The sequence below is a fragment of the Pholcus phalangioides genome, unplaced genomic scaffold (assembly GCF_987345545.1).
Source record: "Pholcus phalangioides strain wild (caught in Gottingen) unplaced genomic scaffold, Ppha-v1.0 ptg000032l_1, whole genome shotgun sequence".
Classification (NCBI taxonomy): Eukaryota; Metazoa; Arthropoda; class Arachnida; order Araneae; family Pholcidae; genus Pholcus; species Pholcus phalangioides.
In genome coordinates, this window is record NW_028301622.1 from 7,318,817 (window position 1) to 7,336,543 (window position 17,727).

The 17,727-nt window shown below is 38.4% G+C and overlaps 1 protein-coding gene across 3 annotated transcripts in view; it reads right to left on the reverse strand.

Annotated features, from left to right (window-relative positions):
- Positions 1–11,922: 11,922 nt before the first annotated feature.
- The window catches only part of LOC149066853 (uncharacterized), a 428,124-nt gene continuing 422,319 nt past the window's right edge, over positions 11,923–17,727 (reverse strand). For all 3 annotated transcript variants that reach the window (XM_089253243.1, XM_089253244.1, XM_089253245.1), the window contains one exon: positions 11,923–16,565. In XM_089253243.1, coding sequence (XP_089109369.1) covers positions 14,722–16,565 — 1,844 coding nt within the window. In that variant the 3' untranslated portion in view covers positions 11,923–14,721. The remainder of the gene's footprint in view (positions 16,566–17,727) is intronic.

The window sequence follows — 17,727 nt, forward strand, 5'->3', positions numbered from 1 at the left end:
TGCCGCGGGCCACTTATGGCGCAATGATCGGGAATTGCGCCAAGAGTCATTTGAGCGATCTGTAAATGTGCCGCTCATTCTCTTCCGCTTTTTCGGGTTCGTCCTGCACTGGAGTATGGCCTAAAGTTTTGTACACCATACCTACAGAGAGACATGGACTTGGTTGACGGGGTGCAGAGAAGTGCTACGCGTGCTCCCGTTGGCACACAAGGCTTGAGCTATGAAGAAAGGCTTGATTTCATGAATATTTTTACATTGGAGAAACGCAGGTGTCGGAGGTATATGTATAATCGAAGTGTTTTACATATAAAATTTTTATTGGGGTGGACCTTGAGTTATTAATAAACCGTCAATCAACTGCTTCGACAAGGGGACACAATATCGTTTTGTAAGGAAAAATTCCAGGTTGTGGTATCACAGGGAGTTTTTCTCTAATAGGGTTGTCAATGAAATGGAATAGCTTACCTCCGGGGGTTGTGAATTCTAACACAATTGATACGTTTAAAAACAAGTACGATAGACATTGATAAACCGAGAAAGGATTCAATATACTTAAATAAGGCAACCATAATCTTTTTATAGGCAGTGTATTATATATTAATTTCTTTTTTGGTGATACAAAAGTTGTATATGCTTTTATATTGGGTGTTTTGGTTATATTTGACATCCATATTTGTTATGGGCATAATTTTTTCAGTTACCTCTTCGGGAAAATTTGCCTGTCGTGACCTTTGTATATAATTACCGAATTTTACACTTTTACCTTAACCTGCGTATGAATATTAGATATAATACGTTGCACACGTGCATTCCTGTTAAATATTATGCTTTGTTTGATCTAGCCCAAACGATGCCTCAGTCGTTGGCAGGAGAGAGAGAAAGGTCACATGGAAAAAACAAATCTTCCTAAAATAGCTTGTCGTCCAACTGGACATCAGCCATGTTGAATGCAAATTTTAGCACATCTGCTGCCGGTAAAAGTTAAGTGATTAATTCAGGGAAATTTATCAAACTTAACAAAATATGCTTGGTGGTGTAAGTATGCATAATAACCACATTTACTGCAACACATGTATGCCAATATTAACCAATTTTTTGGAAATATCACAGAGGAATTTTTGCGACCTGCATGTACGATTAATTAGTAATACCCTGGGCCTATTTCTCGAATGGGCAAACAGCGCTCGAAAGTTTCCGGGGGCCCCTATTCAAATTCTAGAATTGGCATCTCTTTTCGATATTTAAATCTTTTACAAATTAAATATCAACCAATATTACAAATTTTTTATCCTCTTGAACGGGGCATGGGCCCCCCCCTATGATCCTCGAATGTTACCTCCATAGACTTAAGATATAAATTATATTAGTATTATTATTATATAAATATTAGTATTATTACTCTGTGGTTACCTCAAAGAATGCTATTACGTGAGGCCCGCATGTTCACGATATCTACAGACAAAATGTTCGGAAGCTCGTATTCTGTTCCCTGATTGGTTATTCTAGTAGAGGGTGGTCAGGCCTGGCCATTTATCGCTGGCGACAAAATAATAACGTTAGCAAACATCCTAACATAAATACCACGGGAAAAAAATACTTGAAGCGGAATAGCAAATATTGAAAAAAGAAGCCCCCCGCCCCCCCCCCCCATTTTCATTGGATTTTTTGTGATATGAATAATAATTTCATTTCATTGCTTTTTCTCTTCCTTTTTTTATTGTGTAAAAAGGCAAAAATATGTGGATATGCAAACGATGGAACAGATGCGCCAAGCTAGGAAAATACAAACACCTAGCATAATTAAGTTTTTTTTACGTTTCTGCTGACCGTGAAATGGTCCTATTCGGTTCATGCGGAATTATTAGTGCAGATTATATAATGTGAAAAAAAAAATTCCCTCCCCCAAGTTGAGGAGTGGGGGTTATTTAATGTCTGCTTTGCCCAAGGCCATGGTCCTCACATCCTGGTGCAGGGCTCCCTAGGCTGGGATCCTTTGCGCCCCCCCCCCCCCCGGTCAGACTTTCCACGGGTCCTTCTATAGTTAATTTATAGCGTGAAAAAGTAAAAAAATTATGAGAATTGCCTCGGGCCCTAGAGCTAGAGCCCTGTCAGCCCCGCCCATGTGAGGGCCGTGGTTGCGGCCCTGAGATCCCAGCCGTAGGCATATATATATAATATATGAATTGACGTCATCGTGTTCTCCCAGATGTTCAAATCTATCTCCGCCTATGCTGGTGACTCATGTCCACCCACAACTGCGGGTCTGACAGAGCTCAGGATGATTCTTTTAACTTTTTTATATTTTTCCCAGAACAAATTTACTGTGGGGGATGCGACGCCAAAGATCCCAGTTTTTTCTGCGGGGAAAGGGAAATCTACCCAAAGCGTATTAAAGACGCTTGAATAATTATTAATACGCTTTGAATCTACCCCTTTAATGACCTTGCTTTGACAACACCCAGCATAATGTTAATTCTTGAAGTGGTTTCCAATTGGGCTGTTGAACAGCACTCTTGGGTGCTAGCAAACAATAGGCGAGATGAGTTTTAAATCATTAATCTATAGGGAAATTCAAAGGCATATTGTTATAGCCTTTGCTCCTCTGGACCATTTCATCACCCCCTCAGAAGTTATTGGTTGACAAGGAGGAAAAAACTTAAAGTTTGGGAAACTGGGCTGATGGGCACTTCTCCATGGTGTCAGAAGTGTTTCAATCATGTGGGTCAGCGGTTCTCAACGTTTTTTTGACCCACGGAGAGGCCCTTCCCAGGATATAATTTCTATGGCCGAGGCCTATGGCCCCGAAGGCCATTTTTTTTGTTTATTCATCAAAGTTACTAACTTATTTTTAGAATTATTATTATTCAGAAATATTAATTATTTTTTTTTCAAATTTACTGTTGTTTTTTTATTTTCCTCGAGCGGCCGTGGGGACCCTGGGAGTTCACATGGAGCCCTTAGGGCTCCGCGGAGCACCGGTTGAGAACCGCTGCTGTAGGTGATTGTCTTGAGCTTCACATAGGAAATTTTTTATTTCTGAATCTATTCTGGAATTATTTATTCTAATAATTCAGGATTCTCATCAATTTTGGAATTATCTCTATCATTAATTCTGAATTTTCGATTAGTTTTGGAATAATTTCTTAACTGAATTTTAGATATCTTTCATTCATTCAAGGAATTATTTCCTTCATTTATTCTAGAATTATTTCTTTTATAAATTCCGAAATTACAGTATTTATTTCTTCTTGCATAAATTCTGAAATTACTTTTTTCATTGATTTCGAAATTATTTCTTCAATTAATTCTCTGGAATAAATCTTTTTGCAATGTTTTCAACTATTTTCAGGAAATGATCAGCGGGCCACACGTTGAAGACCCCTGGTATAACGGAATGTCTATACAGAGAGTACTTACCATAGCGGTTTCTTTGTTTCTCACATCTTTTACTCTAAAAACAACGATTTTTCTCTCCTCGTCATTTCTGATTACTTTACAACAGTAATTACTGGGAAGATCCTCTATTGCGATCAATGTGATTTGGTCCTGAGAAGCGACTTTTAGCGTGAGATTAAAAATTTAAAAGATAAAAATCGAAAAGGGGAAAAATAAAGCGAGAAAATTTGCCGAGAGAAATGTATAAAGAACGTGATGGTAACCTCTCCCAGCAAAAATTTACCTTTTGACTAAATTTTTTCATTCCAAAAAATGTGTTGCCATCTACCGGTGAAAATTAGTCAAGTATTTTACAATAGAAAAGTACATTACAAAAGTACTACATTAATATTTTTTATTTTTTTCAAAAAATTATTTTGCTGGATGAACTCTTAAAATTTCCCACAAATGCTAAGAAATTTTCCACTTGGCCAAATTTTGGCCAATTTTTCACACGCATATGGGAAATTTTCCACGAGTTACCATCACTTTAAAGAATGACACGACATGGAAAGAGAAACCAGATAAGCAAAGGGAAAGTAGCCAAACAGACAGCGCTCCGGCAACCTTCGTTTCACCCAATCAGGGCGCAGAATCTGGACTCTCGAACATTTTGTCTGTAGATATGGTGAACTTGCGTGAGGCCCCAAAAAAAAGTCCAGTTTGCCCTAGGCCCGAACTTATGAGGTCTAGCTCTAGTAGCAAGGGTGAATCTAGAGCACGCTGTTAGGAGGGGGGTGATTTCACAAATCGCTAAAGAATTAGTCTCAGCATGGGGGGTAACTACTATACGCCCCGCATTTTCCATGATAGACCCTTTTTTTTTGTGGAAAATTTTACCTTTTTTTCAATCGAAGTTTTCGTTGCTGTTACATGTGATATACAGGGTGATTATAAAAAAACTATCCCGACATATGGGCCCCTAACTATCATACCATTCACAGAAACTGAATGAAATTTTGGCATAAGGTATTTTGATGTATGCGCTCAAGAATGATATTGAAAACAACAGTGTCACTCTAACAGTTACGGTTACAGTGAGAAAATTTCGAAAATATCAAATGGCAACACCAAGTTTTTTGTATTGGAATGTGATCTCCATTGTGAAAAACCCTAAATAGCGTTCGAACGGCAACTGTAGCATGAAAATCACCGGCGGTAGATAGGCTAAAAGTGAGGACAACCAATAAGGACAGAGAAGCAGCATAAAATAAAGCATTTTATTGTGTTTCACAAATTTTCCACATGACCTTGTGGAGGACTAATCAGGCTGGGATCTCAGCCGAAGGAACGGTGTGACGAATGAAACGAACATTAATGCTCTGGTGCCATTCCAACGCTATTTAGTGTTTTTCAGTATGGAGATCACATTCCAATACAAAAAACTTGGTGTTGCCATTTGATATTTTCGAAATTTTCTCACTGTAACCGTAACTGTTAGAGTGACACTGTTGTTTTCCATATCATTCTTGAGCGCATACATCAAAATACCTTATGCCAAAATTTCATTCAGTTTCTGTGAATGGTATGATAGTTAGGGGCCCATATGTCGGGATAGTTTTTTTATAATCACCCCGTAGTTCCAAAAATTTCATGAATAATCTCATTACGCTTGGGGGACGCATAGATGGCTCCTGCCTGGTAGTATCGTCTGATGTATGGAGGCCTGGGACAAGGGCCTCCCCACTAACTAGGGTTTGCACATTTTGTAGATCAGCGGTTCTCCGCGGCCACTCAAGGGAAATAAAAATAACCCAGTAAATTTGAAAATAGTTATTTTTGAATAAAAATAAATCAGTAACTTTGATGACTAAATATAGTCCTAGAAATTTATATATCAAAAAGGGCTGCTCTAGATCAGTATTTCTTAACCTTTTTTGCCCATCGCCCCTTTGAACCATTTTTTTTCTCGTGTGGCTCCCGTGTCTTACTCAGTCTCTAACTCTCATCTAGAAGCAAGGTCCTTTATAAATGATTTTTTCAGTGAATTTATACTGAACGAAAATTTTGCAAAGAAAATTTTCTTCCAGACCACTCGCCTAGAATTTATTGATCTCCCCGTTAATCCGAGTTCTATCAGGACCGTTTCAACATCATGGGGGGGCCCCCCCTCAGGCAAAGTGATGCTATGGTAGTCCCATACTTAGCTGGAAATAAACAGCCTACATATTTTCAAAATTAATTGTACTATACAAAATATGAGGTCCCCAGAGCCTGATATAGTTTTCATCATTTTTTGTTTTTCACACTATACCGTTAATATAGGGAAGGGGGGGTTTGAAAAATCTAGCCGAGGACCTGCGAAAAATCCCATTCTAGGGAACTTGTTGCAAAATGTAGGCGGTGAGCCCCTGGTTTTATGTGGGTACACCTTAATTTTTCTTCTCAACTCTCTGCAGCCCTCCAAAGCACCTGGCATGGCCCCTTTCTCAATTTTCCGTGGCCCCCTTGAAGTATCCCAGTACCACTAGGGGGCGCACCTGGTTGAGAGAACAACTGCTCTAGATCGGTGGTTCTCAACCTTTTTTTGTCCATGGCCCCCTTTCAACCATTTCTCATTCCTGTGGGCCCCCTCTTGCGAACATGAATAATTTTCTACTCCCCGCCCCCATTTTTCCATTAGAAGATAGTTATTCAAAAACTGTCTGAAGTATAAATATATTTGAATTTAATTTGATTAATTTTTAATTCATGAAAATAACTAAAGAGCAAAATAAATGTAATAGAATACAGTAAAAAAAAATAGAATAAATTATTTTCAATCAATGTAAATTCTGCAATTGAAGACGGCACAATCTCATCAAGTTACTGTACTGGATGTAATTTGGATTATTTCAAATTAATTTATTTTTGTGTAAATGATTGTTGTTTCGTTGAGAAAATGTCAGTTGTAGCTTCCAAAATACGCATTCTCTTGTAGTGATAAAAATCGCAAAAAGTGGTAGCAAGCAGTTTTATTAATTTTATTCTCTTCATACGCATAAAAGTAGTAATGAGGGAGTACATACACGCACAAATGAATCACAATTGAAAAGTTCAACCTTTCACATCATTTTCAAAAATAATGCATTTGCTTGAAACATTCATATTCCAGAGAAATCATGTGCGCAGTCACAGGGCCGGATTAACCATTAAGCAAAATAAGCACGTGCTTAGGGCATCAGTACAAAAGGGGCATCACCAAAAATATATCATATGGTATTTCTTTTTAATGCACGATTTTTTTTCAACATCAATCATCCGATAGAAGATCCTAAAATTGTAAGAACACTTGATTGTACAGTTGAAGATCATTATCACAAGAATGGCACAGAAGATGAGAAACTAATAATATCGCAAACTAGACCACATTATTTTGCTGAGTTTTTTGATTAGCTTTTCACAATTTTCATAAAATACGCCCAGGGCTGTCTCTTAACATTATCATACGCCCACATACAAAGCGATTTTTCTGAAAGAGGCACTATTACCTAGCTAAAAATTCCTACCTACCTATTTGCATATTTACTCTTGAAAATCAGAACCAGATCTAATTGCACCTCAGTGCCAGAAGTGCCCAGATTGGCCCGTGCAGTAAACCAAGTTCTACAGAATAAGGACATGATTTTTGTGGGACATTAGTGGATCAAGTGTGTAGTTTGATCTATAGAAGTGAAAGAAATGCCACCAGGTGTAAATTACAAACTTGAGAATGTATCTAAAACAAAAACAAAAAAAATACACAATATAGTGCTGATTCATCAGAAATAAGATACCTATTGGTAGGGCAGTAACTGGATACTTGGTTAGCCGGGGCAGCTACTCATTTAGGCACCCCCCACCCCGGTAATGCTGAAGGATAGGTTGAATTTGCGCCATTTTTTGTGATGCGCCCGGGCACCAGACCCACCTGCCCCCCCCCCACTAGTTGCGGCCCTGCCTATTGGTAATATTATGGCCATTCTAAGAAAGATTCAATGGTTTCTCCTTGGAGTGTTATTACAGCCTTTATCTCATCAACAGTTCGTCGTAGTGGTGTGGTTCTAATTCCCAAAATGTGACCAGAAATCACCCTGTACGAGTTTTGAAAATGAAAATACAGTGTACACAAAATAAAAAATGTAAATTTTTATACAATCCCCCACCCATCCTCTGACTTCCAATTAGACAGTTGTTGTCCTTTCTTTTCTGAGTCCAACAAACAAATTACATGTTTTTAACTGCATTATTCCCTGAGATATTTAAATTCAAAAATCGGAGACAGGTCCGGGCTTGGGAGAATTTTCCGACCCAATGCATCGCGGCTTCCTCTAAAAAAAATTTTATGTAGTTGCTCCCCGACTTACAAACTTTTCGAGTTGCGTAAGCAGATTTTCAGCCATTTATGACCCCCTCCCCACTTGTCAACAAAATTTCGTCAGCAGCTTAGAATATTTCATATCTTCAAAAAGGAGCGGTTGATGACGTAAGCAACCTTCAAACCCTCTCCCCCCCCTGTCATCAAAAGTCAGCAAATCGGAAAACTTCCCCCCCCCGTCGATGCTAACGTAATACTTGAATGACCCCTATGGCATAAGTAGGAGGTTAAAACAATAAATGAAAAAATAATTTCAGCATCGACGAGATAATTCCAAAATTAATGAAAGAAATAATTTCAGCATTAATGAAAGCAATTATTTCAGAAGTAATGAAAGAAATAATAATTAATAAAGAAAATAATTCTAGAATTGATGAAAGAATATTCAAGAAATAATGAAGGAAAATTTCAGAATTAATGAAGAAAAATCCCGAATTGATGAATGAAAATTCAAGAAATGATGAAAGAAATGATTCCGGTATTAATGAAATAAATAATTTAATCTTTTTTCACCTTTAGATGAGTGTTCTCTATCCTTTTTTTAAATGTTTAAAACGCAATATTTAGAGACCGAACTGTACATTTCTATGGTCAAATTGCCAGGCGGGAAGCTTGTTTTCACCGAGTGACGTGATTTCCTCGCATTTGATGTCGCTGCAGTCGCGGTGGCTGGATGCTCCCTCCTGTAGTATATAATCTCTGTCGTCTGCTTCTCTCCAGGTTACTTGTTTTGGGCGTCTCCTTTTATCCTGAAAAATTAACTGAACTGGCAGTTCAAACTTCCAGTTCTGTTTGAGAGTTTAGCTTGTAGGGAACCGAACCAATCGACTTCTTGTCTGTCGTCTGCTCATTAAGAGGTTCTTTGTTTTAGACGTCTCCTTATGCTCAAATAAAATAACCGAACTTTCAGTTTAAATTTCCAGTTCAGTTTATGAGCTTCGCTCATAAGGAACTGAGCGGAATAAAGAATATAGTTTTTTTACTTTGAACTTCATTGTCACCACATGAGTCACTTTTAAATTTGAGATTAGATGGCAGCACATTACTATAAAGTGGAGTGTAGAAAAATTCACTTTTTACTATCATACCTGTCGTCTGCTTGTGTAGAGGTCCTTTGTTTTGGATGTCTCTTTGAGTCTTGAAAAAATTACTGCTGGAAGTTTGATCTTTTTGGTCAGCTTTGTTCATGAGAAGCAAAACTGAATGAAGAATTTCGTTTTTTATACCTGAGCATCGTCATGACTACATAAGAAAGGTGACCATACGTCCCATATTTCCCGGTATTTTCTATTTTTTTGGCTGTCCCGACTTTTTGGCAAAAGTGTCCCGGTTTTTCCCGTTTTTTACGCGAAACCAACTTGAATTTTCATTCTTTATTGAAGTCAAAGATTGAAATTATTTTTCAATTGATAAATTATATTATGATAATCACGACTATAAATAAGAATATTAATCTCCCACATTTGTCTGGATGAACGTTTTTTCTCGTGGAATTCATTTTAATCCACTGCAATTCGTAGTAATGCTTCATTTCCCACTATTTTGTTTTTCCCGTAATTTCAGCAATATTTGGCAATTTTGGCGACATTTTTGGTGATAATTGGCGATGTCCCGTATTTATAATTCCAATTTCCCGTATTTCTTTCGTAGAAATATGGTCAGCTTATACATAAGGCACTTCTAATTTTGAAAGTAGGTAGCAGCACCAACAATATTTTTAAAAATGAATGTCTTAAACTATTCTAGAGTGTTAAATTAATTTTAATTCCCTTAAGATTGTTAGTGCCATTGTGAATTCGCTGCAAATGCTACCTTCAAGTGGCTTTTTGGTTCATAATGTGACCGCTCTCTCGCAGGCGAACGAAGCAACGTGTGAGTTGGCTTAAACACAACACAATATTTCACATAGCAGTTCGTACTATGTTTGATATACAGGGCTCATAGGTAACGGGGCATATAGCATTTTACTGGCGAACCATTGGTCCTAGAGGCATACTTCCAGTTGGAAAAAAAACAGCATTAAATGCGAGGAAACCATTTTACCCTCATTTAATGCTGTTTTTTTTCCAAATTTCCTCAATTTTTCGAATTCACATATCTCGGTGAATATCGCTTATAACATGAAATTATTTTAGTTGCCATCGGAAAGATAGAGCGACAATTTCTTAATTGGGTTCTTTGGCACACGGGGATGGTATAAAAAGTTGTTTTTTTTATTTTATAATTATACAACCCTTTACAACATGAATGACATATGAGTCGGACACGTGATTTGGATACTTTTTCTAGTTGGGTATGACTAACGGCTCGCCTGTAAAGTGCCATACGCCCTGTTACCCATGCAGTCTGCATATACACGTAAAAAAATAGTTTGAGGCGAAATACAGTCGACTCCCGTTTTAACGAATACCGTTATAACGGAAAAAAATATTGTTTTAACGAAGACTTTTGTAATCCCCCGGATAAGTTTACAAATACCACGCCACAACAGGCAAAATGCCCAACGAGGTGGCTGAGAAAAAGATGCCCATAAAAATATGGATGTAGAGCAATATAATAAAAAAAAAAACACTTATCTCGCAATCCAACGTGCGCTAGAAAAAAAGAAAAACACCGCAGAATATGACGGAAAAATAAACAACACGCTAAGTAAAACTCACGAGAACGAAGAAAAACACAAATGTTTACATAGGAACAATATAAAAATCTGAAATTTCTTTGTAACAAAATTTCTTTATTACTCCGGTCTCTTGGAGTTCATTATAATGGGGTTTGACTGTATTCCCCCCCAAAAAAAATCTGTTATTTTTCCACTAAACTAAAGTAATTGAACTTTTGCATTTCTTATGATTATGTCATTTTACTTTTATAAATTTTGGAAAGAAACAAAAGGAAGAAAGGGTGGGGAGAAAAAAAAAGAAAAATGGCCAAGAGGGGCTCGGTTGTGCGTAAATGCCTTGGATCTAAATTGCTTTAAATGTGGTCATACGTCCATTTCGAATGTTTTTTTTCTAATGTCCACAACATTGTTCTTGCAGGATAGGAAAATTGTATTGAAATTATTTGGGATGTTGTAGGCCAGCAGCAGGCTTACGTAGTAGGACAGTTAATAGGAAGCATTACAGTATAGGTTAAAAAAAACTTTAAAAATGTGGTGTCAATCTTAGAAGTCCCAATACATTATCTGCTTGGATTGAATGTAGAAACCAATCAGCAAATCAAAGGACGTTAAGACCGTCTTAAATATGTTTAAAATCACGTTTTTCCCGTTAAATTGAAAGGAATGGCATATGAACACTTGCGATTGAAACAACAGTAATTTTATGCAATTACAGTTTCTTGAGTTATAGAGAAATGTAGTTTTAAAAAATTTAATTTCGCGGGTATTTTTCCTCATGTATGATTTGATCTCTTGGAGTTCGTTATAACTGAATTCGACTTTATTTCTTTTCAGTAGAGGCAATGGGTTGCCATCCCCCCCCCCCCTTCCCAAAAAAAAAAATCATAAAGCTTTGTGCTAAACTAGATGGCTATCCATCTGTGATTGCATGAAAACGATGGGGGTTTTTTACAAGCTTTCATTTTCTACCCATCTACTTCTTGGATTGCATTTACTACCAGCACTCAAAAGAATGTCAATGAATGGTCAAGAAATCTTTGTCTGCTTTCTTTATGGCAGCCCTCTTTGAATGAAAAGTCTTCAAACACACGCAATTTTCTGTCTTTACAGTTACTCCATTTTGCTTTAAACCTCTTCTATAGTTTGTGTCAGGGCCTACTGTCACCCCGAAGTCGCAAACCCACCGAGATTACATGCAACACTTTTTTATTCCCTTCCTCATGTTAATGTTACTCGAATAGCGGAAAAATATATTCTATGCATTTTGTTTGAAATTAAGTTTTTTAGTCAGTGACTAAAAAAAATTTAATTTCACAAACTTTTTTCATCGTGGCCCCCGTATCAATAGCCGTGGCTCCCCTGGAACATCCTAGGGCCCCCCCCCGAGGCCATATGGCCCCCGGTTGAGAACCACTGCTCTAGATGGCTACTAACTTGGCTGCTTACTAACCTGTCCCTCAGGCAGGGACGCTGCCGTTCTCATTCTGCTGCAAATTTCTTGGCCGCCCCCCTTGGGGACATAGCCTGCTTAGCCCCTTTTAATTATGCCTCTAATTCTGATAACAAAAACACACAGAATACGACAAACGACTTTCAAAATGAAATTCACATTTATACACTTCAAATATTTGCACACAAATACCATCTCGACAACAAACACATTAAAATATTTATATATGTATGTATTCTTTTTTTCGTTAAAAAAATGCTTCAAATTGGCCTAACATTAGCCATATATCATCTCCGATGCTACATCACCAATGTTTTATTTTGGCCACAATATATATATAGATATACATACCATCAACATTATTCTCTCTCAAAAAAAATTAGAGACGAAAAGAACTCTTTTGCGACTATTTGTTTACATATATATGTACAATTCCTGTACACGGGATTATTAATGTAAGATTCACAGCGCTTATGTGTATAACATTAATTATTAACATTTTATATATAATGTATATATAACAGTAAAACTCCAGACATTTTTCGGAAAGACAGATTCATGGGAAATCGGGAAGATAAATGTGAGATTCATAAAAAAATGCCGAAATTCTTCTCCACGTATTGAAAATAATGTGTTTTCGATATTTTAATAGAAGAAAGATCTCACAGCTTTTGATTTACTTGGACAGCTTAGTTTTCGCCATTTACCAAGAATTTAAAAAAGGAATCCATTAATTACAGCCAAAGGAAAAAAATTGTCAGAGGCAAGAAAATTTTGCTAATTATAGCCAAAAAAATTGTTAAAGGCATTATCAGTCATGAGAATAATCGTAATACCTGTATCTAAAAAATTCAAGAAAGCCTTGCTGAAAATAAGAGGGTAAAAAAAGAGTCATATGGTCACCCTCATATATATATATATATATATACTAATTTCTGGCCCGTGAGCTGCAGAGTTACCATACATCTGGTCCATGGGCTATGCACCTGAGTTAGTATAACATTATTCGGAAAATTCCCGTAGGCAAGAGAAATGGCGTATAACATCAACCGAACAAATAGCAAAGAAAAAACTAGGCTTATTGCCTTTACTTTTTTATTTAAAAAGAAAGCTAACGTTTAAAAGAAGAAAACAACAAAAAATATTAATGATAAAGAAAACAATCAAATAATTTTCAGGCATTATCAACCTGAATAACATTTCGAAAAATACATTTCTCTTGATAAAATCGAGAATATCAATCGGAACCCTATTCCGTTAGAAATCCCTCTCTTCAGACGAATGAAAAGCAGTTTTATCCGACAAAATTCTTTTTTCTAGCACTTTGTTAATCTCAGTGATCAAACTTTTCTTTGAATCTTGTTAGTCGAGGCAGTCATCGCCATAAAGGCTGTTCGTATCTCGAACAGCCCTTTTAGCCCGGAATTGATCAACTACAATGATGGCCATGAAGGTTCAAATCATGGGGGGGGGAAAAGAAGCTCATTACATGGCTTTCCTTTTTTGCTTTGAAAATTTGGGATAATACTATTAAATAGATTTATATCCTCTACACGAGGATGTGCGAAATTGCAATTAATATTGCAGCTTAATGAACATTATATATAACGGATGGATCAAGTGAAAACGGAAGTCGCTATAATTTGGTTTATTTTTGTGTGATTGTGGTGAAAAGTTATGTAGAGGTAAAGTGGGAGGTAAGGAAAGAGCAGCCCCTACTGCAAAATGGACTTGCAATGGATAATGTGCTGGCGGTTGACAAACCGATCGCCCAACGGGGGCAATCAGTTGTTTTTCATCTGTGTCTGTGGAATGTCAGTGAGCAAACATGGTGTTATTCATATTTTAGTGGCAGAAGGAGTTGGAGTTCATGAAGTGCACCAGCAATCAAAGGCAGAGTATGGTGAACATACACTATCATTAATGGCACAAGCATTTCTGCAAGGGACAAGAATCTGTGAATGATGATACATGACCTGGCCAAAGTCATCACAGATGCTTTGTTAAGAAAAGTTGACCAGGCAATCAACCCAAACAGACAATGCGCCATAAGGTTATATTAGTAAGAAGGTGGGAGTGTATTTCGGTTCCCCTCACACCATCATTATAGAGAAACTCCACTACAGGAAAATGTGTGCACACTGCACATGAGTGAATGGCAATAAATGTTCACCATACACTGCCTTCATTTGGCGATGCAATTAAAAAACGTTAACTCCTTCTGCTACTAACAAACGAATAACACCACATGTCGTGCCGTTATTCTTTGCTTGTAAACATTTTGCAGACAGATGAGAAAAACCGATTGCCCATTAGACGATAGTGTCAGTCATCCACCAGCACATATAATGTGATTCCGTGTGACTAAATAGGGCAAGTTCATTCTGCAGTAGAGGTGTTGCCTTCCCTACCTTCTGCTCTACATCTACATGAAGTTTCACCACAACTCATACAAAAATAGACTAAATTATATATGACAGTTGACCCACCACGAACGAGATATTCAACATATCTGGGTTACCCGAAACAAATAATAAATCCTCATACACTGATGATTTGACATTGTTATCAGCGAGGATACAGCACAAATTGCACTAAACATTCCCATTATGCGATCAAACACACAAAACTTATGATATATATAACAAGTGGGAAGACAAGTTTTTCGGCACAAAATTATCGAGAGTATGGTAACAAACACGCACACATCAGCTAATGATGGAAGAATGAGATGGAACCTGAGCTTTTACCGCTGATGTATGTACATATAGAGCATGTCGCATATAATATTCCATATATGTATATATTTATATATATATTCATTTATATGTATTTCCGTTATTTACAAGGGGGAAAAATACTACACAAACGAAACATGACTTAGACAAATGATTCTTCTTCGCTTCTTGAGCTAAGGCTGCGGCTACGGGTGTGCAGCCCGCGATGCTGAGATTGTCTACTGTGAGAAAGAATATCTTCGCTCTTTTGACTATGAGATTTACAGAAGCTGATGCACTGGCCGGCATTTCCGCCACTGCCACCAACTTCCTGCTGCTGCTGCCGACTGAAGAAGTCCCGTAATTGAGCAACGCTCCAGTTTATCTCGTTCCGCAAGTCATCCGGCACTCCGTGCGTGGGATGACGGGGTTTGATCTGGAAATTCCTTAGCCTGTGACTGAGTTGAGCATCGGTCACATGAACTGGAGGCAGATGTCGGAGCCTGGGATGGAAGCTATCGTTCGTAGCCCTGAGCGGCGTCTGGGTGGACTTGGCGCTCGTCTGAATGTTACTTCGAGACTCGTTCGAGCCGTCCACTGTTGCAGGGACTGCTCTGTGCGTTTCCTCCTTAGTGGGTATTTGTTGAACGTACAGTCTTACAGAGTTTTCGTACAGTTCCCGAGCTTTAGCACTGAGTGACGTTTGCTCTGCCCTCATTTCGTCAGTAACAGATAGGACTACAGGCTGCTGCAGATGCTTTAGTATCGTCTGCCGGTTGATAGTCTCGATGTAGCTTGGTGGTTCACCTGGCTTAATGCCAGAGCCATTCATGGAGCAATTTGATTTTCGAGATTTGTGAGAGCTGTTTGATTTGTTTGAGTTCATGGATCCTCGAGAGTTTTGTGACTGGTGGCTACCATCCGAGGTCGAACTGCAGACGCTATTAACACGTGGAGAAGCACAATATATATTGCATAAGTCCCCGTGGGACTGTGAGCTTAGTTCCTGAACGCGACTGTTGCTACGTGAAACGTGGGGTGTGCTGTCATCGCTCGACACCAAGGAAAGTGTGCTGGAATCGTGTGCTTGATCAAGCTCGTCGATTTTAGATGTCGATTGGCTCCTTTTCCAGTCTGCTCGCCTGGAATGTATGGCAAACCAGACAGCGTGACGATCGGGCGATTCTTTTATAGATGAAACGTTACGAGCTCCATATGTCATAGAACCATTCTGCTTCCTCTCAGAACAAGGTGCAGATATTGATGTTTTGTGGAGAGGGGGAGAAGGAGCTCTCCTTTTTCTCTGTTCGGCAACAGCCTGACTCGATGGAGGACAAGGGCTTGCATAGTTTTGCAGAAGGCTTTCTTCGGATGCACTTCTTCGCAAAGTCCCACCGGTAAAATGATCTATTGCATTAGTTGAGATAAGTGGACGCTCACCATAGGAGCGCCCTCTTGTCACTTTCCTTCTTCCGGCAAAAGGATCCCTGTCCCTTGGAGAATCCATAACACAATGACCCATGAGGTCCTGCTGCATACTATAGCTGTATGACTGAGAAAACTGCAGTGGCACATGTGGATTGCCACCATAATGATTTTCCACCTGAGAATACGGTAATGAAGCACATGCTGTCAGATTCTTTGTTCTGTGGTGTTCGATGCACTGCCTACGCTTCCGAACGACATCGTGGCATGAGCCATCAATGCTAACACCAGCATTCTTGGTATAAGTTCCTGGAGTGTTGTCTAAACCAGCTGTATCCAAGTGGGGTACACTCTTCGTGAGCGATGCTGCATGTCCTCTCCTGCTGTCAGCACTGGAGGATTCGCTTTCAATCTCCTCCTCCGGAGTGTACAGTTGCGTGTCGCTGAGAGTGAGACCAGAATCACGACTGAGATTCGTAAGAGACATTTTGCTCTTGCAAGGCAATTTCGGACTAGCTTCGATCTCATCCATAAAATCCCTGTCTAAACTATCGATTGATGAATCGTCTCTACGATAATTACCTGGAAGGATATAAAACAACATTATAACCAAATCCAGCTTGAGGAAAGGTAATGCATACACTTATTAACAAAATAATTGTCATACTATTTTTTTCATGCACAAAAAAATTAATATTTGCCCTCATTCGCCCAACTAACACTCATGCATAAATTTTCGGCATTAAAAAAGGATGGAATAATAAGGTCTACTGCCATTTGCAGTCATTCGGACAGGCAAGGCTTGAACTACTTAGAAGCAGAAATAAGGCGATTCATTGGGAGGGGTGAGCGATTGTGCACGTTCATTAAGATTGTCCAGCATTTTACAGGACAGACTAGTTTTCCTCCCCCTTCATCTAATCTGACTAACTTGTCCCCTCCCTCCCCAAACTTGTGCCTGACTAACGACAATGACTTCCGTCTCAGTATTTTTTTTAAAAGAATTCAAAAAACTTGAACATTTAAGAAATTATAACATCGGTTTATCACCAACTAGGATTTTATAGCTGGTTATATTATAAACCAAACATGCACCTCGTCCATATTCCTCAGCAGAACTTCTAATGAACTGGAACATGTTGCAATACGTGTGTGTATGTGTTGTGAAAGCTGACATGAAGTTTGTTTCTGTGTTATGCTTGTTATGTGTAGTGCAACCATCTGCCATCAATTTTTCTAACTATGAAATGTAATGATTGAAAAAAAATGGTATTGGTGTAAAATGTCCTGTTGCTCTCTGTGGCGAGACTTTTTAATGGGTAGATCGGCTTGCATTCAAGCCTCATAGTTGGGAGCATTTTATAGCTACAAACCAGCCAGAAATAACAGAGTAATACAGAGGTTCTTAACCATCTATGTTAGGCAGACCCTATGTGCCAATAAAATGTTTTATTGGCACAAGGGGCTAGGGACTTCAAAGTCCCCAGATCCCCAAAACAAGGTTGTAACTGGGATATTAGTGAGGGAAACAGCGATTTTTGCTGTTACTGGAAATTATGTATAATTATATAAAATTTGGAGATTTTCCGACCGATTTTTTGTTTCTTGCCGCTCAGTCCTTGTCTAGTTCCAGCCCTGGTCTAAAACAATGGGGGCTTTTTCTGCTTTTCTGGAATTTGATAATCCCTTCCTATTCTGTAAGCAGGGCTGCAACTAGAAACAAAAATTTACCCTGTCGCCCTGG